This window comes from Hemibagrus wyckioides, linkage group LG09 (assembly GCF_019097595.1).
Source record: "Hemibagrus wyckioides isolate EC202008001 linkage group LG09, SWU_Hwy_1.0, whole genome shotgun sequence".
NCBI lineage: Eukaryota > Metazoa > Chordata > Actinopteri > Siluriformes > Bagridae > Hemibagrus > Hemibagrus wyckioides.
The window spans coordinates 10,710,786-10,736,940 of NC_080718.1; the positions used below are offsets into that span (position 1 = coordinate 10,710,786).

Consider the following 26,155-nt stretch of genomic DNA (forward strand, 5'->3'; position numbering starts at 1 on the left):
CCGCGTGCATCAATGAGCCTTGGACGCCCATGACCCTGTCACCAGTTCACCACTGTTCCTTCCTTGAACCACTTTTCATAGATACTGACCACTGCAGACCGGGAACACTCCACAAAAGCTGCAGTTTTGGAGATGCTCTGATCCAGTCGTCTAGCCATCACAATTTGGTCCTTATCAAACTCACTCAAATCCTTACACTTGCCCATTTTTCCTGCTTCTAACACGTCAACTTTGAGGACAAAATGTTCACTTGCTGCCTAATATATCCCACCCACTAACAGGTGCCATGATGAGGAGATAATCTGTGTTATTCACATCACCCGTTAGTGGTCATAATGTTATGCCTGATCGGTGTATAACACCTATAATCTTTTTAGTAATAATAACCACAATAAGTATGGAATAAGTCTTCAAGAACCTCACTTGAAGAAACACTGTCAGAGCTTACAAGCTATCAAAGACATAAATTCATTAAATAAATAAATTTGCAGACTTTCTACCTCGTGATTCTGTCGCTGAAGGTCTGGATTGTCCTCTTCTAGCATTCCTTCCTCCTGTCAACCAAAATAAACATTATTTAATATATTAGACACCTTTCTAATGTAGTCTACGTATGAATAAGATTGGCTTTATGTAAATGGTTGTTTTTTATAGTCTATAGATTTAAGCAATATATCAACAACACAACAAGAGTTAAGTGAGTATCTATGCTTTATATTTCAATCTTGTTTTTTAAAATGCTGTTTAGTTTTACAGGAAGGAGTTTCGAAAATTGATTTCCTCACCTCGGCTCGGTGTACCTCTCTCTGCTGTGCCTTTTTCAGAAAACCTATAAAGAGTATATGTGGACAGGGAAACAAACCAGATAGGTACAGGTGACCGGGTCAATCAATAACATCGTGTGAGTGGTGCTACTACTGCTCAAAAGCACAGATGCAAACAGAAACGAAAACTCTTAGCCTGCGGGAAGTGTTTCTGTCTATTTATTCATGCCGGTATCCTAAAAGAAAGACTTCTGGATCCAACCCGAGTGATGTTATTTTTTTTTAATTGTACAACTCTACCGATCATCAGTCTGAATTTATGCAGCGCTCACTAAACATTTTGGCCTTAAACATTGACGTTTCCCACTCCACTTCGGTTTATGGTGTTTGCAAGCTAGACCAAATAAGGCAAGGTATTTTAAGCCTGTCTAAAAATAGACTTTGTTTCCCATGCAGTGTTTCTCTCACAAGGGAATTGAGGACTTCCAGACATGGGGTACAGAACTTAGCAGAGATTTGATGTTCTTACATACAAACAGGAAGAAAACGACTGGTGGGGACAAAGGAAAACGTTTTTCTGCTGTGACCTTCAGCAAGACATGAAACTAGAGGAGCCCAACATCTGCTTAAAACCCATCTAGCAGAAACTAGCTTGACATTATTAGAAGTATTATTAATTTTATTGATAATAATTATTATTATTGCAACTACTTTTTTCTATAATGAGAGGCCTGATCAAACAGATGTCCATGTTATTCTCCTTTCCTTCCCCGTCTAATTTCTGTCCCTCCCACACTTGCTTTCCTCTTGTTGGTCAATTCTTCTGTAGATGATTTTGCCAGTGTTGACTCGCACACATTCACCCACCTTCAAAAATTTCGAACAACAGGTCAGGACATGGACATACGCTTTCAACCGTTCTCGTGACTCAGAAGTGCCACCCACATTCTCTCTCTCTCTCTCTCTCTCTCTCTCTCCGAGTGTGTATCCGGCTGAATTAAAGCCTACTGAAAGTGTGCGTCTGTTGGAAGGTTGCTGGGTATTTAACACCTGCATCAATATAAACAAACAAGATGATGCTTTTTTGCCTTTTCTGCCATTTCAAAATGTTGGCCAGCCAACAACGGATTTAGAAAGTAGCCCAAAAGAAAATGTGGGGGGGAACAAACAAACAATACAGCCAGGAACTGTCTAAAATTTTAGCCATTTTTTAACAGTCTCAATTTGATGGGAAAAACATAGACTTGCTGCTCAGATCCCATAATTTCACACATAAAAGCACTTGACATAATTTAACAATAACAAACAGCTTGAGCTGATTTTTATAGTCTGAAATAACCTTTCAATAAAATTACATTTCAATAATACAGTAAGCTCGCTCTCCTCTGCATGAATATAACAAAAAAAAAAAAAAAACTTTCATTTTAAAACCCTTCCATTTTAATTCTAATTTTGTCTTTCCCATTCATACACACATTTAATATTTTCTTCTTTAATATCTAAAACAACTTAGAATTCTATTGCTACAATAGCTATTGTTGTTGTCACTCATATTATGCAAATAACAGCATCACCTTTTTGTCCAGTTTGAGTTAATGACCACTTCACGCATGTATCAGGGACACATGCATCATATGACCGAGTATTGTATTAGTGTAGGGTGTATGAGTGTTAAGCAACATGCATGTTACTGCTATCATTTTACTGTAATATGTAGACTGACATTCCCATGGTCATCTAATACAGACAAATGAAGGTGTTGGTCCACCATAATTGAGCAGAAAGGCTTCAGTATGCCTGAGCACAGATTCACACACTCCTGCTGTGTATGAGTTACCCTTCTTTGGAAGGGTAAAGGTGGCTAAAGGTTAATACTCAAGGGGGTTTCAAGACACAGAACTTCCATGGAGTCTTTAACTCCCTATGATCCAGGGATGCTATGTCATGGCTGACCCTGCACTCTGACCCCGGCTTCCTAACAAGCTGGGATACGTGCTGAAAGAATTTCACTGTGCTGTAAAGTATATGTGACAAATAAAGTCCTTCTTCTGCTTGGTTAAACCATTCATTGAGCCCTCATGTATTGTTGATGAAAAAACTTTATCCTGGAAGAGAGCACTCCCATCAGGATTAAAGGTTTCAGCATAAAGATCCTTCGGAGATCATAAGTATTGATTTGCAGCAAGTCTTTCTCCTAAAGGGATAAGTGAAGCCAAAAATAGTCCAGTAAACCAGTCTAACATCCCCAAGAGAGCTACTGGTCTTTCCTTTAATTTGTCACTCATCAGTACATTACCCATTTAATTGACCATAATGTTAGAATGACCATGTTAATTGGGGGATAATCAGAATTGCTGTGTTTAATTCATTTTCTGTACAACTTTCTAAAAAAAAAAAAAAAAAAAACACACCCTTTAAAATAAACTTCCTCTGGAATCTACTAAAAATCATACTGTTTTTTAATCCTTTTATTTATTTTTTTGTTTTTTTCGGTATGAAAAACACTGAAAAGGCACAAAACCCACAAACATTCAAGTCAGCTTTCACAAAAGAACTGAAAATGATCATTTAAGTGTCAGTTAGACATGCAGAAAGAGAAACAGCTCAACAAACAAAGACAAAGGAAATTAGGACAAGGCCCAAACCAAGACAAATGGGTTAATCGCAGATGTACACATGCACACAGACAGCATGCGACAGGCGGAGAATGGCCACGGCAGCTTACGTAAGCTCAGGTTTGTCCATGTCCCAGGCTCTCCTCCACTGGCCCTGGGAGTTTTTGTGGCGAGCCACACGCTCTCGGTCAATTTCTTCTCTCTCTTTTTTCCAGCGCAGGTACTCCAGCTGCTCCTCGCTGGAAGTGGGGACACTGAGATCAGTCAGCGCTTCGGTTTGCTAAAAAGGATAAGACAGGAATAAAAGATAGTCTTATCGTCTTAAGACATGGTTTAGACAAAGTCATTCATTTAGCTACTAAAATATTGTGTTCATTTTGGCTAAAATGATACAAACCAGTAAAAATCTAATCCTTCTCAATGTATGTAATACCAGTTAAAAGTTTGGACACACCTTGTCCTTCAGTGTTTTTCTTTATTTTTATTCTTTTCAACATCGTACATTAATACTGAAGGCATCCAAACTATGAAAGAATTAGGTTTTAGGTTTGATGATAGCTTGGCACACTCATGACATCCTCTCATCAGATTCATGAGGTATTGTTTTTAGTTCACAGCATTTGTGACATTTCTTGCCTTCTTACTGTGCTTTAGACCATTAGTCGCCTCGTGCAGAGGAAGGGTGGGTACAGAGTCAATAATAGAAAAGACAGTACATCATTACTTGAATGAAGGTCAGTTGAATGAAGGTCAGTCAATCTGAATAATGTCAAGAACTTTGTCTCCCCAGGTGCAGTTGCCAAAACCATCAAATGCTATGATGAAACTGGCTCTCATGAGGACTGTCCAAGGTAAGTAAAACCAAGAGCTAACTGTGTTGCATAGGACAAGTTTATTAAAATTTCCAGTCTCAGAAACCGCAGATTTCTCAGATTACAGCCCACATGAAAGTTTCTCATAGTTCAAGTGGCAGACATTTCAATATCGGCTGTTCAGAGGAGACTGCATGAGTCAGGCCTTCATGGTCGAACTGCAGCAAGTAAACCATTACTTCAGAAGAACAATAAGCAGAAGAGACTTGCTTGGGCCAAGAAATACAAGAAATGGACATTAGAGTAGTGGGAAAATGTCCTTTGGTCTGATGAGTCCAAATTTGAGATTTCTGGTTCTAACCACCGCATCTTTGTTAAACACACGTAGAGAGAGTGAACGGACGGTTCCTGACTGTGAAGCATGGAGGAGGAGGTGTCATGGTGTGGGGGTGATTTGCTGTTGACACTGTTGGTGACTTTAAAATTGATGGCACACCTAACCAGCACGGCTACCACAGCATTTTGCAGCGATCTGGTTTGCCCTTAGTGGGGCCATCATTTGTTTTCCAACAGAACAATGACCTCCAACACACCTCTAGGTTATGTAAGAGCTATTTGTCTGAGATGGAGAGTAATGGAGTGCTGCACCAGATGACCTGGACTGCACAATTACACAACCTAAATCCAATTTAGATGGTTTGGGATGAGTTGGACTGGAGAGTGAGAAAAGCAGCCAAAAAGTACTTAACAGATATGGGAACATCTTCAAGATCATCATCAAAATAAAAGGGGGCTACTCTGAAGAATCAAAAATAGAAAATATATTCTGGGTTATTTAACATGTTTTTGTTGACTACATAATTCCATATTTGTTCTGTCATAGTTTCAATATCTTCAGTGTTAATATGCAATGTTGAAAAGAAGGTGTGTCCAAACTTTGATTGGATATCTACACATACAGGGGTTGGACAATGAAACTGAAACACTGGCCAATTTAGTGTTGGAGGTTTCATGGCTAAATTTGACCATGGCTAAATTTGTCTGGTAGCCAATCTTCATTGATTGCTAATTAAACCTTCACACTCTGCTCTTACTGGTGGAATGTGCAGAGTAATAGCACAGTTTTGCTTAAAATATTGCAATGAACACAACATTATGGGTGACATAACAGAGTTCAAAAGAGGACAAATTGTTGGTGCACGTCTCGCTAGCGCATCTGTGACTAAGACAGCAAGTCTTTGTGACGTATCAAGAGCCACGGTATCCAGGGTAATGTCAGCATACCACCAAGAAGGACGAACCACATCCAACAGGAGTAACTGTGGATGCAAGAGGAAGCTGTCTGAAAGGGATGTCCGGGTGCTAACCCGGATTGTATCCAAAAAACATAAAACCACAGCTGCCCAACTCACTGCAGAATTAAATGTGGACCTCAACTCTCCTGTGTCCACCAAAACTCTCCGTCGGGAGCGCCACAGGGTCAACGTACATGGCCGGGCTGCTATAGCCAAACCTTTGGTCACTCGTGCCAATGCCAAACATCGGTTCCAATGGTGCCAGCAGCGAAAATCTTGGGCTGTGGACAATGTGAAACATGTATTGTTCTCTGATGAGTCCACCAAGCATGGGAGTGGATCAGTGATGGTTTGGGCTGCAATATCATGGCATTCCCTAGGCCCAATACTTGTGCTAGATGGGGGCATCACTGCCAAGGACTACCGAACCATTCTGGAGGACCATGTGCACCCAATGGTTCAAACATTGTATCCTGAAGGCGGTGCCGTGTATCAGGATGATAATGCACCAATACACACAGCAAGACTGGTGACAGAGTGGTTTGATGTACATGAAAGTGAAGTTGAACATCTCCCATGGCCTGCACAGTCACCAGATCTAAATATTATTGAGCCACTTTGGGGTGTTTTGGAGGAGCGAGTCAGGAAACGTTTTCCTCCACCAGCATCACGTAGTGACCTGGCCACTATTCTGCAAGAAGAATGGCTCAAAATCCCTCTGGCCACTGTGCAGGACTTGTATCTGTCATTCCCAAGACGAACTGATGCTGTATTGGCCGCAAAAGGAGGCCCTACACCATACTAATGAATTATTGTGGTCTAAAACCAGGCGTTTCAGTTTCATTGTCCAACCCCTGTATGTATACACTATATTGCCAAAAGTATTCGCGCACCTGCCTTGACTCGCATATGAACTTAAGTGACATCCCATTCCTAATCCATAGGGTTCAATATGACGTCGGTCCACCCTTTGCAGCTATAACAGCTTCAACTCTTCTGGGAAGGTTGTCCATAAGGTTTAGGAGTGTGTTTATGGGAATTTTTGACCATTCTTCCAGAAGCGCATTTGTGAGGTCACACACTGATGTTGGACGAGAAGGCCTGGCTCTCAGTCTCCACTCTAATTCATCCCAAAGGTGTTCTATCGGGTTGAGGTCAGGACTCTGTGCAGGCCAGTCAAGTTCATCCACACCAGACTCTGTCATCCATGTCTTTATGGACCTTGCTTTGTGCACTGGTGCACAGTCATGTTGGAAGAGGAAGGGACCAGCTCCAAACTGTTCCCACAAAGCTGGGAGCATGGAATTGTCCAAAATGTCTTGGTATGCTGAAGCATTCAGAGTTCCTTTCACTGGAACTAAGGGGCCAAGCCCAGCTCCTGAAAAACAACCCCACACCATAATCCCCCCTCCACCAAACTTTACACTTGGCACAATGCAGTCAGACAAGTACCGTTCTCCTGGCAACCGCCAAACCCAGACTCGTCCATCAGATTGCCAGATGGAGAAGCGCGATTCGTCACTCCAGAGAACGCGTCTCCACTGCTCTAGAGTCCAGTGGCGGCGTGCTTTACACCACTGCATCCGACGCTTTGCATTGCACTTGGTGATGTATGGCTTGGATGCAGCTGCTCGGCCATGGAAACCCATTCCATGAAGCTCTCTGCGCACTGTTCTTGAGCTAATCTGAAGGCCACATGAAGTTTGGAGGTCTGTAGCGATTGACTCTGCAGAAAGTTGGCGACTTCTTCGCACTATGCGCCTCAGCATCCGCTGACCCCGCTCCGTCAGTTTACGTGGCCTACCACTTCGTGGCTGAGTTGCTGTCGTTCCCAAACACTTCCACGTTCTTATAATACAGCTGACAGTTCACTGTGGAATATTCAGGAGCGAGGAAATTTCACGACTGGATTTGTTGCACAGGTGGCATCCTATCACAGTTCCACGCTGGAATTCACTGAGCTCCTGAGAGCGACCCATTCTTTCACAAATGTTTGTAAAAACAGTCTGCATGCCTAGGTGCTTGATTTTATACACCTGTGGCCATGGAAGTGATTGGAACACCTGATTCTGATTATTTGGATGGGTGAGCGAATACTTTTGGCAATATAGTGTGTGTATATATATATATACATATATATATATATATATATATACACACACACTACTCACAAAAAGTTAAGGATATTCAGCTTTCGGGTGAAATTTCAGGATGCACCTAAAATGCACTATAACTTTTACAGGTGAACTTAATTTGACCTTCTCTACATTTTTGAATGCACATGTCCAACTGTTCAGTGTTTCAGTACTTTTTGCGTAACTTGCTGTTCTCTAACAAGGTGCTTAACGGCAAAATTCACAACTGGTGTTTGATCCATGAATCGACCAATAAATTTTCTGGTTCAATTAGAATTGGTATTTAAACAGTCCTCTTCATCATGCTGTTCACATTTTCACATCATGAGACCAAGACGACACCTAACAATTGATCAACAGTACCTCGCCATTGTGAGGCTTCAAACAGGATGTTCTCAGAGGGAAGTGGCCACTGAGCTTAGAGTGTCACAGAGTGTCATCAGCAGGTTGCGACAGAGATTCAGAGAGACTGGAAGAGTCACAGCAAGGCATAGAAGTGGACGTCCTTTGGCCACATCCCACGCTGATGACCGCTTCATTGTGAACAGTGCCCTGTGGAACCGGATGATGAATGCCACTTAACTCCAGGCACATTTAAGGGAGGTGAGAGGCACCCAAGTGTCACGTCAGACCATTCGAAACCGTTTACATCAGCGTGGTCTGCGTGCTAGACGACCTGCAATGGTATCTGACTACACCACCAGGCACAGGCATCGGGCCAGGGAGCATTTACGCTGGATGAGGGACCAGTGGGCCTCAGTGCTGTTCTTTGATGAAAGTCGATTCACGTTGAGCAGAAATGATGTCCGCCAACGATGTTGGAGATGTCAAGGAGCGCGCTATGCATCAGCCACTGTTGTGGAGGTGTTACAGTCTGGGCAGGTGTGTCTACTCAATACAGAACTGCCCTACATCTTGTGAATGTTACAGTGACAAGCCAATACTACCTGAATAACATCATTAATCCAGTCATTGTGCCCCTGCATGAACAACACAGACGTAATTTCATCTTCATGAACGACAATGATCCAGCTCATCATTAGGGAAGGGCTGCTGGAGGCTGGGGTACCTCAAATGGAGTGGCCTGCATTTTCTCCAGATCTGAATCCCATAGAAAACCTATGGGATCAGCTGAGTCGCTGTGTAGAGGCTCGTAACCCTGCACCCCAGAACCTCAATGACCTGAGGGCCACCCTTCAAGAAGAGTGGAATGCCATGCCTCAGCAGACAATAAGTCGACTCATGAACAGCATGAGACGTCGTTGTCAAGCTATAATTGATGGTCAAGGGCACATGACAAATTATTGAGACAGTGACATTTTTTGTTGTGGTATACCCACCACTGTTAGCTTTTGTTTCAATAAATTGTTTGAGATGAGGAAATCACCATTGCATGCTTCTACTTAAATGCCCTACTTTCATGATATTATATCACTGTAGCGTGAACTTTTTACATTTTCCATGAATTTCACCCAAAAGCCAAATATCCTTAACTTTTTGTGAGTAGTGTCACAGGGTGAAGTAACACACCACACTTAGAGGAAAGTACTTTCCACCCAATTCCACATACATGAGCTCAAAAATATCCACAATTGGCTTCGCTATGACTGACAGAAGAAAGAGATAGAGAGAGAGAGAGAGAGAGAGAGAGAGAGAGAGAGAGAGAGAGAATGCCATGCCCAACAAGGCTGTGGCATTGTTGATATTCAAACCTGTGATCTTGAGACATTATGGTGTACTTTGTGCCATGTGTATATCTTATGTAATCAGAAGCGCAACTTAAATGACTTAAAATAAATATAAATAAAATAAATAAATATTAAAATAGAAATAAAACACTTTCTCACTAGCCTAAAGAGACACATTTATAAAAATATGCATTGCAAAACGCCCTTATTTTTCTTTAACATACAATAATTTTCATCTCCTTTACTATGATATAAGTATGATATATTATTACTATAATAACAATAATAATAATAATAATAATAATAATAATTATTATTATAATAAAAGCTGAAATATTAAGTAAGCATACTGTACAAAATATTTAAATATACATATATATATTCTAAAAGCCGAATTTCATGAAGGCAGTACATATAACTGCTTTTTGATTATTAATTCTCTCTAGTGGAACGTGATATTTTTAGATTTGAATATAAAAGGACCTGGACTTTTACATTATACTATACAAAAGCAACAGCCAGAGCAGGTTTAGATTTGTTCCAAGTGAAATCAGTTTTGAGTAAACAGGAAGTGCTACTACGAATACAGCGAAAAGTATGACGTACATGACAAGCCATGTGCTCTTCCCTCTGGAGCAGAGCCGTTAGGTCATTCGTGTCTGACAAGAAACAGCTTCCTCGACTTTAATTAATCATCTGCCTTCATACAAACAAGTTCAACACATTTGTTTCGTTTTTATCTGGAGGTTACTACAAGGAAAATTAGGCAAAGTCAAAGTCAGTTCTTGCTACGGAAACTCCTTACTTCATTTGATTTGGCATCGTTACAATAAGAACAAGCCAAGATATTTAGGTCTGTTATGAACAAAGCAAGTAACACAATTCCACAACATATCTACTCTCTGATCTCTGGAAAAGTGACCAACAGACTAAATGACTGACCAAACAAACTGACAGACTGACCGGATGACTGACAGGACTGAAGAAATGACTGTAAAACTGACAGACTGACTGAATAACTAAAAGATTAACTTAGACTGAATAAATACCTGACAGGACTGAAAGACTTACAGACAGACTGAATAACTGACAGACTGACTAAATGCCTGAATAAATGAAAGACTCACTAAATGCCTGATAGGAATGAATGACTGACAGACTAAATGAATGACTGTAAAACTGACAGACTGACCGAGTAACTGACAGACTGACTAAATAACTGACAGACTGACTAAATGACTAAAAAACTGACAGACTGACTAAATGACTAAAAAACTGACAGACTGACAATAACTGACAGACTGAATGACTGAGGGAATGACTGTAAAACTGACAGACTGTCTGAATAACTGACAGACTGAATGAACGACAGTAAAACTGACAGACTGTCCGAATAACTGACAGACTGAATGACTGAAGGAATGACAGAAAAACTGACAAACTGACAATGCCTGCCAGGACAGAATGATTTACAGACTAAGTGAATAACTGACAGACTGTCTGAATAACTGACAGACTGAATGACCGAGGGAATGACTGTAAAACTGACAGACTGTCTGAATAACTGACAGACTGAGGGAATGACTGTAAAACTGACAGACTGTCTGAATAACTGACACACTGAATGAATGACAGTAAAACTGACAGACTGTCTGAATTACTGACAGACTGAATGGTTGAAGGAATGACTGTAAAACTGACAGACTGTCTGAATAACTGACAGACTGAATGACTGAAGGAATGACAGTAAAACTGACAGACTGACTGAATGCCTGCCAGGACAGAATGATTTACAGACTAACTGAATAACTGACAGACTAACTAATTAACTGATAAACTGACTGTCAATTATTCAATCTGACTAAATGACTGAATAACTAACAAAGGGATTTAATAATCTACAGACTGACTGAATGACTAACTCCCTCATCACTGCAATGTTAGGATAATCACATACACCAACCAATCCATGCACAGTAACACACATTGTAATCTAATTCAATCCATTTATGGACTTGTTTTTGTTAATAATACCATTCAATGATATTCTTAGCATCTGTCTCACTGTCAGGCATTTTTATAGTCAAGTGATCACAGTTTTTGTTAATGTGCCATATTTCCCAATGTCAATTTCTACACATAGCTTTAGAAATAGAAATTTCCCTGGACGATATCCACACCTGCAGCTGCCGAGCATGTGATATGCAGTGCCCCCTGTCTGCAATCTGACCCTAGATCAGTTTTCCTGTTCCAGTTCTGCATGCACAAACCACACATGTGATTCTTACATAATCTTCCCAGCACAACCAGTAGAAACGCCACTTTTACCACAAAGGGGATTCGCCAGAGGTTTATTAGTTGGTGTATATGACAGGGGCATGTCTCATTTTAAACGGATCTCAAAGGATGCTAAGGAGACATGGAGCTGAAGATAGAATATAATAAATAAACCCATGATGAACAGCTGGGGTTCTGCTAACAGGGTTCTTTTATTGTTTCACCCTGTACACGATTCCTCCGAATGTAACTGCCTCAAAATACGGATGGGATTTCAACATTAAAGCCTCCTCTATGCTTATTGAAGAACTTAAAGAGTACAGATTTGGTAAATATAGTGTAATAATAAAATCTCATTTAGTATAGAGTAGAGATATAGTAAATCATAAATATTACAAGCCAAACAAATATTATTTATGATGCCTCATTTCGATTAGCTGTAATAGTTAATAAATGGATATTCAATGAAACACTAAGGGAAAAGCTTCTTTAATATTCTTTAATATCTTTTTTTCCCCCACTTGAATTAAAAGTTCTTCCTCTCCATGACAGTGCATGTGTTTGTCAGACAGAATATAGAGAAACAAACAAAATTATTACTTCATGTCAGTTTTCATCAACGCCAGCTTAATAATAGTTTAAATAATTTGTTGTCTGGTTTAGGAAAATATTAAAATACATTTTTGTAGATAATCAATAAACATAAAAATGATGACTGTCCATCGTTTGTTTTTAATCTGGGTAAAGGCTCCCAGTGTGCTTACAGTTTAATATCCTCTGTTACTCTGCAGATTATTAATTAATTATTTTCCTCAAGGCTACATGCAGGATGCTATTATTAGTGGCACTAGGCCTTGTTTTTCAGGTGATCGTGTATCACACTACTCTCTTCTTACTTACAGCAGGATTTGGGAAACGCAGCCAAAAAGAAAAAACCAAACCCGATACACAGCACTGCTACACCTGCTGAGATGGATGAGAATGCTGCTCCTAGTTTACTGAAATCAACAACAAATACATCCTGCAGAAGAGCACAACATGTCCTGTATGATATTGTCATGAGGTTTGTGTTCAGGTTTTATTAGAAAAGCATGTCTCCTTCTATGTCTGAAAAACAATTCAGACTCATGACACATGAAGCTCAAATTTTCCTAATGCTGTTTCAGTATTAGCTAGCAAGAGGATAGAGGGGGGGGGAGAGAGAGAGAGAGAGAGAGAGACAGAAAGACAGACAGAGAGAAAGAGAGAGAGAGAAGAGAAAGAGAGAGAGAAGGCAGGAAGAGACAGATAGAGACAGATAGAGACAAACAGAGAGTAGGAGAGAGAGAGAGAGCGGGAGGGAGGGAGTGAGAAAGAGACATCAAGACAGATAAAGACAAACAGAAAGAGAAGACAAGGAGAGACAGAAAGAGCCAACACACTGAGACACAGATACAGAGGAGACACAGAGAGAGAGAGAGAGAGAGAGAGAGAGAGAGAGAGAGACTCACCTGGGGATAAGGATTATAATCAGTAAATCCATGATGAGCACACTCAACTCGACACTTTCGTTCCTGCTTCTTTCCAACCTGAAGATTGAGAGATTAAATTAATGAGTAGCAGCAAACAGGTTTTTATCTGACAATAAAATACACTTAAATTCATATAAATAAGAAAATTCAGTTGTAAATATGAGTTTACTACATGTAATGTAAGTTGTATATACAGTAAGTATATGGTTGTTTATACAAAAACCTGCTAGGGATCATTTTACTATTTTAATAAATCAGAGAAAATGACTTTCATCTACAGAATTTCAGTGCAACATGCTTTTAGAAAACTGCTTGCATTTAGCAGTTCAACAAAAATAAAATGTGTCCCAACACACAAAAGAAACACAACAGACCAAGGGTTAAAGGTGCTTTGGGTAAAGGATTATACTGCCCTCAACTGGACAAAGTCAGTTGTTTCGGTGTAAAGGTAAAGATGAAATATTACAGGCTGAATGTTCAACACTACAATGACGACACTCAACACAACTCATGTGTGTGTATAGCTTTGACAGAGCCATTAAATACACATTTTTAATTTTTTTTTTATTTATGATATTAAAATTAGTTTTAATATCGTTTAGTTTTGATATGAACCTCAAATACATAAATAATATACACAAAAAATATATATAGACAAATAAAAACAATATTATTTAAATAGTTGGATCAGAAAAGACAAGGAATGAATTGTCTCATTGCAGTAATAAAAGCATTATAGTGTCCATCGCTTTAATGTCACATATATAACTTGTTCCATTTCACACACTTTTTCTACCCAGACACTGTACGGTCGAGGTTCAGGTTTTAACCATCTGGATGTAATACACTTGCAGTGAGGGGAAAAAAATGATTTGATCCCCTGCTGATTTTGTACATTTCCCCACTGACAAAGAAATGATCAGTCTTTAATGGTAGGTTTATTTTAACAGTGACAGACAGAACAAAAAAATGGCATTTCAAAAAAATTATACATTGATTTGCATTTTAATGAGTAAAACAAGTATTTGATCCCCTATCAATCAGTAAGATTTCTGGCTCCCAGGTGTCTTTTATACAGGTAACAAGCTAAGATTAGGAGCACTCTCTTAAAGGGAGTTACCTGTATAAAAGACACCAGTCCACAGAAGCAATTAATCAAATCAGATTCCAAATTCTCCACCATGACCAAGACCAAAGAGCTGTCCAAGGATGTCAGGGACAAGATTGTAGACCTACACAAGGCTGGAATGGGCTACAAGACCATCGCCAAATGGCTTGGTGAGAAGGTGAAAACAGTTAGAACAAGAAACACTAAATAACTATCAATCTTCCTCGGTCTGGGGCTCCATGCAACATCTCACCTCATGGAGTTTTAATGATCAGGACAACGGTGAGGAATCAGCCCAGAACTACACAGGAGGATCTTGTCAATGATCTCCAGGGAGCTGGGACTATAGCCACCAAGAAAACAATTGGTAACACACTACGCTGTGAAGGACTGAAATCCTGCAGTGCCCGCAAGGTCCCCCTGCTAAAGAAAGCACATGTACAGGCTCATCTGAAGTTTGCCAGTGAACATCTGAATGATTCAGAGGAGAACTGGGTGAAAGTGTTGTAGTCAGATGAGACCAAAATCGAGCTCTTTGGCATAAACTCAACTTGCCATGTTTGGAGGAGGAGGAATGCTGCCTATGACCCCAAGAACACCATCCCCACCGTCGAACGTGGAGGGGGAAACATTATGCTTTGGGGGAGTTTTTCTGCTAAGGGGACCGGACAACTGCACCGCATCACAGGGACGATGGACGGGGCCATGGGCATTGAAAATGGGTCGTGAAAGTGGGTATTCCAGCCTGACAATGTCCCAAAACACACGGCCAAGGCAACAAAGGAGTGGTGCAAGAAGAAGCACATTAAGGTCCTGGAGTGGCCTAGCCAGTCCTTAATCCCAGAGAAAATCTGTGGAGGGAGCTGAAGGTTCGAGTTGCTCTGTCTCTCATTGTTAAAATAAACCTACCATTATAATTATAGACTGATCATTTCTTTGTCAGTGGGCAAACGTACAAAATCAGCAAGGGATTGAATCATGTTTTCCCCTCGCTATAAACAGTTGGATTGTAGCCAATATGTTTTAGCTCTACCCTCAAAACCTTCAGGATACACTGGACTACTTTTTAATATATTTTTTTTAATCTCATGATGGCAGACTTCTTTAACAGCATCAAACACATGTTTCCAGTAATTTCTTCCTTTTGGCCATGACCACAGAATCAGCTTGTGATGTCCACATTTTCTGCAACAGTCATCTGGATTTGATCTTGCAGTCATTTGTAGAGTCCGGAAATATCTTGTTATGAACTCCCTCCAGATATCAGAGCTGATAGGCAATAGCTGAATTTAAATTATATCTCAAACTGTACATATTTATTTTAAAAACAAACACACAACTGCAAATACATGTTTGATGGATAAACAGACAGACAGACAGACAGACAGACAGAGACAGATAGATAGATAGATAGATAGATAGATAGATAGATAGATAGATAGATAGATAGATAGATAGATAGATAGATAGATAGATAGATAAGCAGACAGACAGACAGATAGATAGATAGATAGATAGATAGATAGATAGATAGATAGATAGATAGATAGATAGATAGATAGATAGATAGATAGATAGATAGATAGATAGATAGATAGATAGATAGATAGATAGATAGATAGATACTGACACTGTACATTCCTAAACCCTGGCTTAACCTTCTTATCTGCATACTGGCGTCATTAACCCCCATGCCTGGATAAATACAGCGTGTGACCGCTTTAAATAAACGACTTGTCTCAAGCTTTCACATCACTGACACATCATTCACATCATCTTTGGCTGTTTTATCCATCCTGAGACACACAAAGGCAAAAATATATATTAAAAAAAGACACTGAAGAGCAAGTTATATGAATATTTTTTTGGATAGACTTGTGTTTACTTTTACAATTATGCATCAGTCCCAAGAGTCATCACCTCACTAATAGCAAATGACACAAACAACTTTCATGTTTTTAGTAAAGGCTTTGTGAGACCACATTAAGAAAGTGTGCACTCGTCTATGAGCTACTATTGATGAGGAAGGAAGGGAGGATCGCAATTACGGACGAGACATTAACAGGGCAAAAGCAGCCGCTTCAGAGCAGCGTTTCATTACCCTGCATAAATAAAACCTCAAGCTGGGGTTAAAGGCAGGGATCAGAACAATGATAACTCAGGGTTAAGTGCAGTGTGAAAAGCTCTGGTGTTGAGTGAGATGTTGAATGCCAGACGGAGAGACACACAGGGGAGGGATGATGTAATAACAAGTTCTATACATTATATTGTTTGCTGTGAAGAATGTCCCAGTGTGGGAAAGAACTATCAATTAATAACAATAAATCTAGCACTTAACTCTCCATCCCTCCCTCCATCTCTCTCTCTCCCTCCCTCCTTCTCTCTCTCTTCCTCCCTCCTTCACTCTCTCCTCTCTCTCTCCCCCCCCCTCCCTCCCCCCCCTTTCTCTCTCTCCCCCTCTCTTCTCTCTCTCCATCCCTCCCCTTTTCTCCCTCCTTCTCTCTCTCTCTCTCTCTCTCTCTCTCTCTCCCCCTTCCTCCCTCCCGCTCTATCTCTCTCTTCTTCTCCTCTCTCTGTCCGTCCCTCCATCCTTTTTTCCCCCTTCTCTCTCTCCCTCTTGCTTTCTCCCCCCTTCTCTCTCTCCATCCCTCCCTCCTTTTCTCCCTACTTCTCTCTCTTGCTCCTGCTCCCCCCCTCCCTCCCTCCTGATCCAACTCTCTCTCCCTCCCTCCATCCTTTTCTCCCTCCTTCTTCATCTCCCCCCCCACTCTCTCTCTTTCTCCTCCTCTCTCCTTTCCTTGCCCCTCCCTCCCTCCTTCATTTTCCATTGTGGACACTAATATCTGAACCTTTTCAGATGTTTAAGGTCAGAAACATTATATTTGTGTAACATAAGTGACTTTACACATGAGTTCATGCTGCATGATTGTGCAGCAGCAACATGCGCACAACTGCTCACTCACACACTGACAAATTTAGCTACATCCACTAGATGGCACATCAGAGCTAAAACATCTCTGTCTAAAACACCAAGCCAAACTGTGAAATGTTGAGGGATTTTATTCAGAGCTGTTTTGTTAAATACACTGATGAGCTCCCTCACTATTAAAACTTTCACTTGTTGTTGTGATTGTTGTCATGATCTCCATCTCAAATCAGAATTCAAATTCATTTACTAGTTGTTACTAATCTAGACAACACAAATGATACCAAAAACACAGACCCTCCAGGAAATCTGAAGCACCCGAGATGGTTTTTAAACTATAAACCCTAACTGTAACAGGAAACCCGGTTAATGTTACTTAATAACAGTCTAGAACAGTACAGAAGTATGCGAAGATAAAAAATTTGTTCATTTTTCCTGATGAACCATTTAAATGTAGTGTACCAAGATATTAAGAAAGACTTAAATTGCATGTCCTCTATTCACAGTCATAGTAAATGAGGCTTGTCAGAATGTGACTCCCAGTAACAGCACACAAAAATCAATCTTACATATTCCTAAACTTCATTTGTAAGATAAAGAATGAAAGAAAAGGGGAGATTGTTGATACGTTTCTCTCACCACCACAGGATGCGAGCCCTAGTTTGAGAACTCCTGCATTAATTAGATGTTCTTGTCCCAACAAAGTTAGAAAAACATGAAGACACACACACACGTGCATACACACCAACATCAACACGCACACACAGACAGACAGACAGACAGACAGATAGAGAGAGAGAGAGAGAGACACTTCAGACACACACACAACCACACCAACACACACACACACACACACAAAGACACAAACACAAAAAAAACGCTCTCTCTCTCAGCCAGCCAACTCTGGCACCCTGCTTCTTGTCTCCCAGCTGAATAATTTAGTCTTTCAGAACAAAGTGCAGCTAAATGTTAATTAGTTTAAAAACCTACTGTTCATTATGCTGGGAAACAATGCTGCAGAGAGAGAGAGAGAGACAGACAGAGAGAGACAGACAAACGGAGAGAAAGGGAGGGAGAGAGCGAGACAGAGAGAGAGACAGAGAGAGACAGACAAACAGAGAGAAAGGGAGGGAGAGAGCGAGACAGAGAGAGAGAGAGACAAACAGAGAGAAAGGGAGGGAGAGAGCGAGACAGAGAGAGAGAGAGAGAGAGAGAGAGAGAGAGAGAGAGAGAGACAAACAGAGAGGGAGGGAGAGAGCGAGTGTGTGTATAATGAGCGAGCACTGAATCAGGCAGTCAGCGGTTTCTCGCTTCTCGCTCTTTCTCTGTGTTGTAGCGCTGTAGCTCTGCCCACACTGACATAGCCGTAAAACCTCCATGTGCTACAGCCTCTAGCCTCTGACTCTCATAACAGGAAGCGGCAGCGTTACACAAACCTTTTACTCATAGCTGCATTCTGCACTTTCAGTCACAGCTTTAATACACTATCTTCCCTCCAAGCTTCCAGCAGCAGCCTGGAAAAATATCTAGCCCTGTGACCACTCCACTTAAATACTGCAATCACCACCCACTTTATTAGGAACACCTGCACACTCATGCAGTTATCTAACCGGTCAATCATGTGACAGCAGCACAATGCATAGCATCATGCAAATACAGGTCAAGAACTTTGGTTAACGTTCACAATAAACATCAGAATGAAGAAAAAAATCTGATCTCTGTGACTCTGAACATGGCATGTGGGATGTTGGTACCAGATGGGTTGGTTTGAGCATTTCAGAAAATGTTAATCACACACAGAAGCCTCTTGTTTATACGGTTCATTTTAATATTACAGTTCTTTCTTCGCTTTCAGTATCTCCATCCACATAAAAACTGCAGAACACTTAATACTATGAGAAATGATCACATTCACTCTACATACCCTCAACAAAGTATTTGATGGGGAAACTTTCTTTTTCTTATGTCATCTATGTTGTTTTAAATCTGACTGACCACACGGTCTTTTTTTTTGTCTTTTTAGTGTATTACGAATACAGGCTGTCTGAGTAAGCTTGTGACGTAAAACAATCCGTGAAATAAATTCTCGGGAGATGAAACTGTACCTCACATCAAGCTAAACAACTACAGTATATAAGAAAATACTCAGCTGTATCAGCAACTTTACTGTTATGACTGTATCTCGAACACACAGCAGCCTTTACAGGGAGCTTTTATTTTTTAAATATTTATAATTTCAGTAATTGTGGTGATATCTTAATACAGCTGCAATATTTATACCTACCGTATATATTAAATAAGAATTAAAATTAGTATTATATAAGCTAGGCTTGTGAAACAGGCTAATCATACCCAGATATTTAATTTATTTAAATTTACATTTCCCAAAAAAATAAGAAAATAAATAAGATTAGCCAAAAGAAAAACAGGCTCTATTAGAAAAGCATTTATTTATGTGGGATCTGGTTATTATGAAATCTAACTAAAACAGGTTTTAGTTTACCGTCTTGGCTAAAACACAGAAATAAAAATGCTCAAGCCTGGTGGCTTTCTGCTTCTGCTAAAAACATGTAATCCCAGCACCCCATGTGGGTTTAGCCATTTCTCCATTTTGGTCTTGTTTTTTTCAATCCCTGAGGAAAACGTCATTACCTTTTGCAACAGATTATAATTATTGTTTTATTTTTATGATGGAAAATGATGTTAACCCACCTTTTTCATCAAAATGATCTTTAAATGCACTTCATATGTACATAAATTTAAAGCTAATCTTTAAATTAGCTATATATTTACCACATTTTGCTTTAGATATCTTATACTAAATGAAGTATTTCAAACCTTCACTCTGTTAGCTAGTCACATATGAGCCATCACTAAGCCAGTGCATATGGGGAGCTTATTCAGTATGTTATAGGCTATATTATGGCGAGGGGGATTGTTTGTACATAATTTTTGACATATCGATACCAAATATCAGCATAATTCCAGCAATGATACAGTTAGAAGGAGCTACAGTCATTCCTACCAGTTTACCCATGAGGAAAATACTTTTGGCAAACCTTGGGATAATCGGCTCCAACATCAACAGAAACAGCACATTCAACTAGTTTATCATGCGGATTTATTGAATTCTTGCTCAAGTGTAATGTTCATAACCGACAGGATGCACTGTGCTTTTAGGTTGTCCTTCCGTCCGAGATATCACGCTAGAGACTGTCTCAGGAATGAGTAGTTTGTATGGAATGATCAATGGCAGATAACCTGAAACTCCAAATTAGAAAATGGTTGCAGTAGCATCAGGCTCACAGTGAGGTCAAATGACTAAAATAGTTTTTCTTCACAAAACTGTCCTTTCTGTTTGTCATACAAAGATTTTACACCATCATGGTCAGGAAATCAAGACCCATTTTCACTGCTATTTACAATTTTTTGACAGTGGACCGTCTATCCATCCATCCATCATCCATCCATCCATCCGTCCAACCATCGATCCATCCATCCGTCCATTTATCCATTCATCTATCCATCCATTCATCCATGTATCCATCCATCCATCTATCCATCCATCCGTCCGACATTCTGGTTAGTGTCTGGAGCCTGATTTTCTCTGTACTCAGCAGATGTTCTGATTACACTTTGGAACTGATCCAAACAAGGCCAAATTTCTGAATGTTTTTCATCAATAGCTCCCTTCATGTTTGATATATATTTTAAGGGTATTTCAGGCATCAAACAGGCCTCCAAACTACCCCTCAACCAACATCTCTGCATTTTATTGAGACACTAATCTTAGTAAATCTAATTTAATCTAATCATGGGTCAGGCAGTAATGAAAGCAAACAAAAAAGTATTTCAATCAGTTATCTGTATTAGTATTGCAATAGTATTTAGATACACAAATAACAGTTGCACATTAAGCATCTGCAATAAACACTTTATGTGTCACGTAATAAAAAAATGTGCCGTCGTCTTTGTTGTGCTTTAAATCCTAGATGGACCAATCTGAATCTAAAATGTAAAGGCAGGGGACTTAGCGGTTGTGGAAGAGGGCAGTAAAATCCTTGGGAACAACTGAACAACTGTTTTCTGCTGCACTGTGTCTAGACAAGAGAACAAGGAACATTTAGCCCTGTTGAATATTCAAAAGCACGGGCAAAGAACTGGTGTGAATTGGCTATATGAGCGCTGTCGAGTGCAGCGAGCCTCTACATCAATCACTGCAGACTGTCTGTGGAGTCATGGGAGGGCCATTACTTAATGTCTGATAGTTATTTAAAACAGGGTATGAGACACCTGAAGATCCAGTGAAGATGTAAAAAGTAACAAAAATAAAATAAATAAATAAATATTAAAAATATTAAATAAATAAATAAAAAAAATAAAAATAATATTAATATTACAAATAAAAAATTTTTAATATTTTAAAAAATCATGGAAATTCCTTCAAGAGTTCATTTGCTTCTGTACACTGAAAACTATTGGGTTTAAGAACAAAAGGTGACTGAAATGATGGATCAGAATTTCAGCATTTATTTCCTGATATAAATGCATCCAGATTTAGAACATGGTACCTTTGGTGAAAGTCCAGCCAGTTTTTAGGTGAGCTAAAGTATTGGAACAGGCTAAAAGTTAAAAAAAAAAATAAAAAAATAAAAATAACACTTTATATTTGGTTGCATATCCCTTGCTTGCACTAATTGCATCAAGCTGGCAACCCACTGACCTCACCAAATGTTACATTCTTCTTTAATTTGCTTTTACTAAAACTTCTTTCAGTTGTTGTTTGTTTTGGGGGTTTATTCCTTCAGTCTCCTCTTCAGGAGGTGAAATGCTGCTCAGTTTGGTTAAGGTCTGATGATTTATTTGGCCAGTCTAAAAACTTTCACTTTTTCCCCTGAAGAAGTCCTTTGTTGTGGTGTTCAGTGTGTTTTGGGTCAGTGTCTTGCTGCATGATGAAGTTCCTTCCAATTACACTGGATACATTTACAACTGATAACTGGAAGACTGATTTTTTCTGTAGAGCTCTGAATTCATTCTGTTGCTTCCATCTGTCTGTTCCAGAAACAGCCATGCAAGCACAAGCCATGACATTACCACCACCATGCTTGACGAATGAGCTTATGTGTTTTGGTTTCGTCCTTTCTTTCTCACTTGAGAACATTTGTGGCTCAACTTCATATTTTCCGTCTTTTCTCAGCTTCTGGGCTTGGCCCCTTAGTTCCAGTGAAAGAAACTCTTAATGCTTCAGCATACCAAGACATTTTGGACAATTTCATGCCCCCAACTATAGTTTGGGGATGACCCCTTCCTGTTCCAACATGACTGTACACCAATGCACAACACAAGGTCCATAAAGACATAGATGAGCGAGTTTGGTGTGGAGGAACTTGACTGTCCTGACCTTAACCCGAAAGAAACCTTCGGGATGAATTAGCGCGAAGACTAAGTTGGGAAGTTGGGAGCATTGAAATAAGGGGTCAAGCCCAATCCCTGAATTCAATGATTCAGAGGGGTGTCCCAAAACCTTTGGCAATATAGTGTAAGTCATTTAAAAAAGGGTGGATTCAAATGAAAGGTGCTATATTCTAAGTTGTTTAACACATCTAGATGTAAATATCAGGAAATCAAAACTGGAATTCTGTTTCATATTCATATTTTGAGCTCAAATCCACATGTCTTCAGTGTATAGCAAAAACTAAGAATTGAACTTGCCATTCCAATACTTTTGGGCATATTAGGATGTGCAAATAGAATACAAATATTTTCACCAATAACTTGTGTGTTTGAGGTTGGAAATACTATAGCTAACATTCTTATCTAAACTCTAGCTGACTACACCTTTAATAGCGTGAGAACTAATACTAGGGCTGAAAATAGAAGTTGAATCTATCCTGTTGCGGATGAGGGGCTGCAGAATGGGGGTTCATGGTTTCTAATCAGAGCAGAGGTCTGTTGTGGATGATGGTCTGTACTGCATGGTACTATATTATTGACCAGATGTGCATTAGACTTAACAGCTTATACAAAACATAGTGTGTACACTGGTGCTGAAGAAGTGTTATGCTCAGGAAAGAAAGATGATGATCATTTTCGACAAGAGCTGGAAAGCTGCAGTGACGAGAGGTGAGGTAACTGTCAGAGGATGAGAAGTGAGAAGCAGGTGAACTGAAAAGCTTTATGCAAATTAGAAACGAAGCGACGAGGCGACTACATATGGGGGAGAGGAAAAATGGAACAGTTGCTTTTTCCCTCTGACTGTGATACATTATGCAGGTTTTTACCTCCTCAAATTTGTACCTGCTCACAGCTGCTGATGATATTTAGCATACCGATACAGGCAGGTGGTGATCACAGGTTATAATGCATTTTATTTTATTTTTTTGGGTCTTCTAACTTACACTATAAGCTTTATGCCAGAGTTGAAAAGCAGTTTTAGGCTCATTCTCGCATTAACACATGGTGATGTACTGCACAAATCCATTTCACACAAGCATTTCCCTCTAGAATCTTTTTTTTTTTAGCAGGAGTCCATTTAATTTGTCGTCAAAATAACCGAGCTAGTGCTAGCAAGAATAATATATTTAATTTGTGGTCTATCAAATGTCTAAGAAAATCCTAGCAGGTAAAAAACTCATTGACTGTTTTGGTTTTTGTAAACATTAAGAGATGGATACAACCTAGTAGACTAGCATCCTGACGTGACTTGGAATTTTATTAACATTAGCTGAAATGTTCTCCTCTTAATATTATGAATAATCAGAAAAGAGAAAGAGCCCATTTTAAGTAAGTGCAGGTGATTTTTCCAGTCAGTGACTAAATGATGCTAATCTTGCGGCTAACCCACAATGGCCAGACATACATACACATATCTCATAAAAACACCAAGCGCTTGTCCTCGAGAAGTCTTTTAATACTTACAAACCTTGTCACGTCATGAATGTGCCCACAAACAACAATTTACAACAGCAAAGACCACATGGCACTAAAAGCTAATGTTTACTATAAACTCGATTGTAAACATCTCCATTATAGACTACTCAGAAAATGCTAGACTAGTAAGAACCTGACCTAGCAATCTAGCATTGACTAGCTAGTTTCTTGATGTAGATTTCAGGTAGACTATAAGTTTTTAAAGCAAAGTAAAGTAGGTATGCTGGCTAAATAGCAAGCGAAGTCTGTTAAATTCTTAGCTAGCATGCAAAGCCCACAAATATGAAAGTTGAATGGACGTTAAATGAGATGAAATTAGCACCACAATGATGAAGCTAAGACCAATAATACCTCTTTTCTGCATGTAACCACAACCAAAAGGTATCTGATTCAATAGTATATAGTAATAATAGCTGTGTAATGTTTTGTTTTGTTGTATGTAATGTTTTTTTAAACAGTTTTTTTGATTCTGACCCCCAACACCACAATGGAGAATTATAGAATTTTTTTTTGCTTGCTCGTGAACATTATAGTCTCCTGCTTTGTTTCTTCGACCAGGATCAATCCATCCATACTCTGTCCCACTTATCTTACACAGGGTTTGCAACGACAGCACCCAGGATAGTGTTCCAACCCATCACATGGCACAATCACACACTCATTCACACACTAAGGACAATTCAGAGACGTCAATCAGCCTATAACACATGTCTTTAGACTAGGGGAAGAAACTGGAGTACCCAGAGGAAACCCCTACAAGAGGTGAGTATCAAACCCCAAACCACTGAGGTGTGAGGTTTACGTTAATAATTAAAGTCTCCTCTATTTTTTTTTACCGAGCATAGGTACCACAACCCTGACTTCTAGTTTCTACAGGCTCATAAGACCTTGGTTCACATTTTCACACATCAGTACAAAACCACAACCCAAAAGCATTTTTCACATCTTGTGCCGTTTCCCATTCAGTGACCTGCTATTTCTTTGGGAAGAATATCACTTACTACTGCTTTAACTGAGAAAGTAAAAAAAAGCTAAGTTTGCAGACGTCTCTCGAAGCTTGTAATGCTTTGTGTCAAGAGCCGTGTCATATTTGTGTCAATATAAAATGTAAAAGCATCGCTACTGGTGAGCACTGAAGTGTGATTTCAGTCTACATGAGGATTGAAGTCACTCTCAGTGTCAACGCACAATTAGAGCATCAAAAAATCATTGGCTGTCTCTGACGTAACAGTAAACCACAGATCACAGCTTACCCTTAATTCAGCACATCATGAACAAACACAAATAGCAATTAATTAATCTTACCTGGCTTTTTGGACAGTCCTTTCTGCCTGTAGTGTTATCCAGAGGCTCCCTTCTGCCCTCAGAAGAGTGTTTAATTGCTGCAAGACCAACAGGACTACTCTTCTCCACTTTTTCACTTACCACCCTCTTCCCCTGCAGTGACAGGACTCATCTTAGTTCATCAACAGCAAGTTATTCATATATTTTTACTTATGCAATAAGTCTGATTTTTCACCATTTACAGATTTGCTATCAGGCTTCACTATGCATCGTCAGCAATTACTTCTTCCCTCACTAATAGTACTGTTTTGTCAAAACTGTTTTATGTTTAAAATGTGAATTCTTGTCTACTCCAATCTTTCCATTCCACTTATTTGGGGAACATCTCAGTTGCTGTCAATACAAGTGAATCAATAGGATCTGACATGATCACTAAAAGAAATGTGTAACCATGGAAACAGCCAAGAAATATATATTTTTCAGCCCGGACAAACCAACAACATCCAGAACAGGGTAGATGTCATTAATATTCTTAGTTCACACACATTTATATGGACCCAATGCCAAGCTTGCCTTAGTGTTTCCAGGGGCAGTGACTAGAATCTGCCTCCTTTTTCCACGGCCAGCACTGAAAATGTTGGACACATCCTCCTGGTTCTGCACCCCTTTTGGAATCACATCTCCCGAACCCTTCTTGGTTACAACACGCTTCTCCTTGAATGAGGAAGAACAACAATCAGGGAAAAGAAACCAAAATGTGGTTATTTCAATAGTGAGGGCTAAACACATCACAAAGAATTAACTGCATTT

At 39.6% G+C, this 26,155-nt stretch overlaps 1 protein-coding gene across 1 annotated transcript in view; it reads right to left on the reverse strand.

Moving 5' to 3' along the window:
* The window catches only part of LOC131359606 (uncharacterized), a 36,951-nt gene extending 11,106 nt beyond the window's left edge, over window positions 1-25,845 (reverse strand). Inside the window, exons 1-5 of the mRNA XM_058399595.1 lie at window positions 25,367-25,845; window positions 13,077-13,154; window positions 3,490-3,659; window positions 786-829; window positions 501-554 (exon numbers count right to left, since the gene is read on the reverse strand). Coding sequence (XP_058255578.1) covers window positions 501-554; window positions 786-829; window positions 3,490-3,509 — 118 coding nt within the window. The 5' untranslated portion in view covers window positions 3,510-3,659; window positions 13,077-13,154; window positions 25,367-25,845. The remainder of the gene's footprint in view (window positions 1-500; window positions 555-785; window positions 830-3,489; window positions 3,660-13,076; window positions 13,155-25,366) is intronic.
* Window positions 25,846-26,155: the final 310 nt, after the last annotated feature.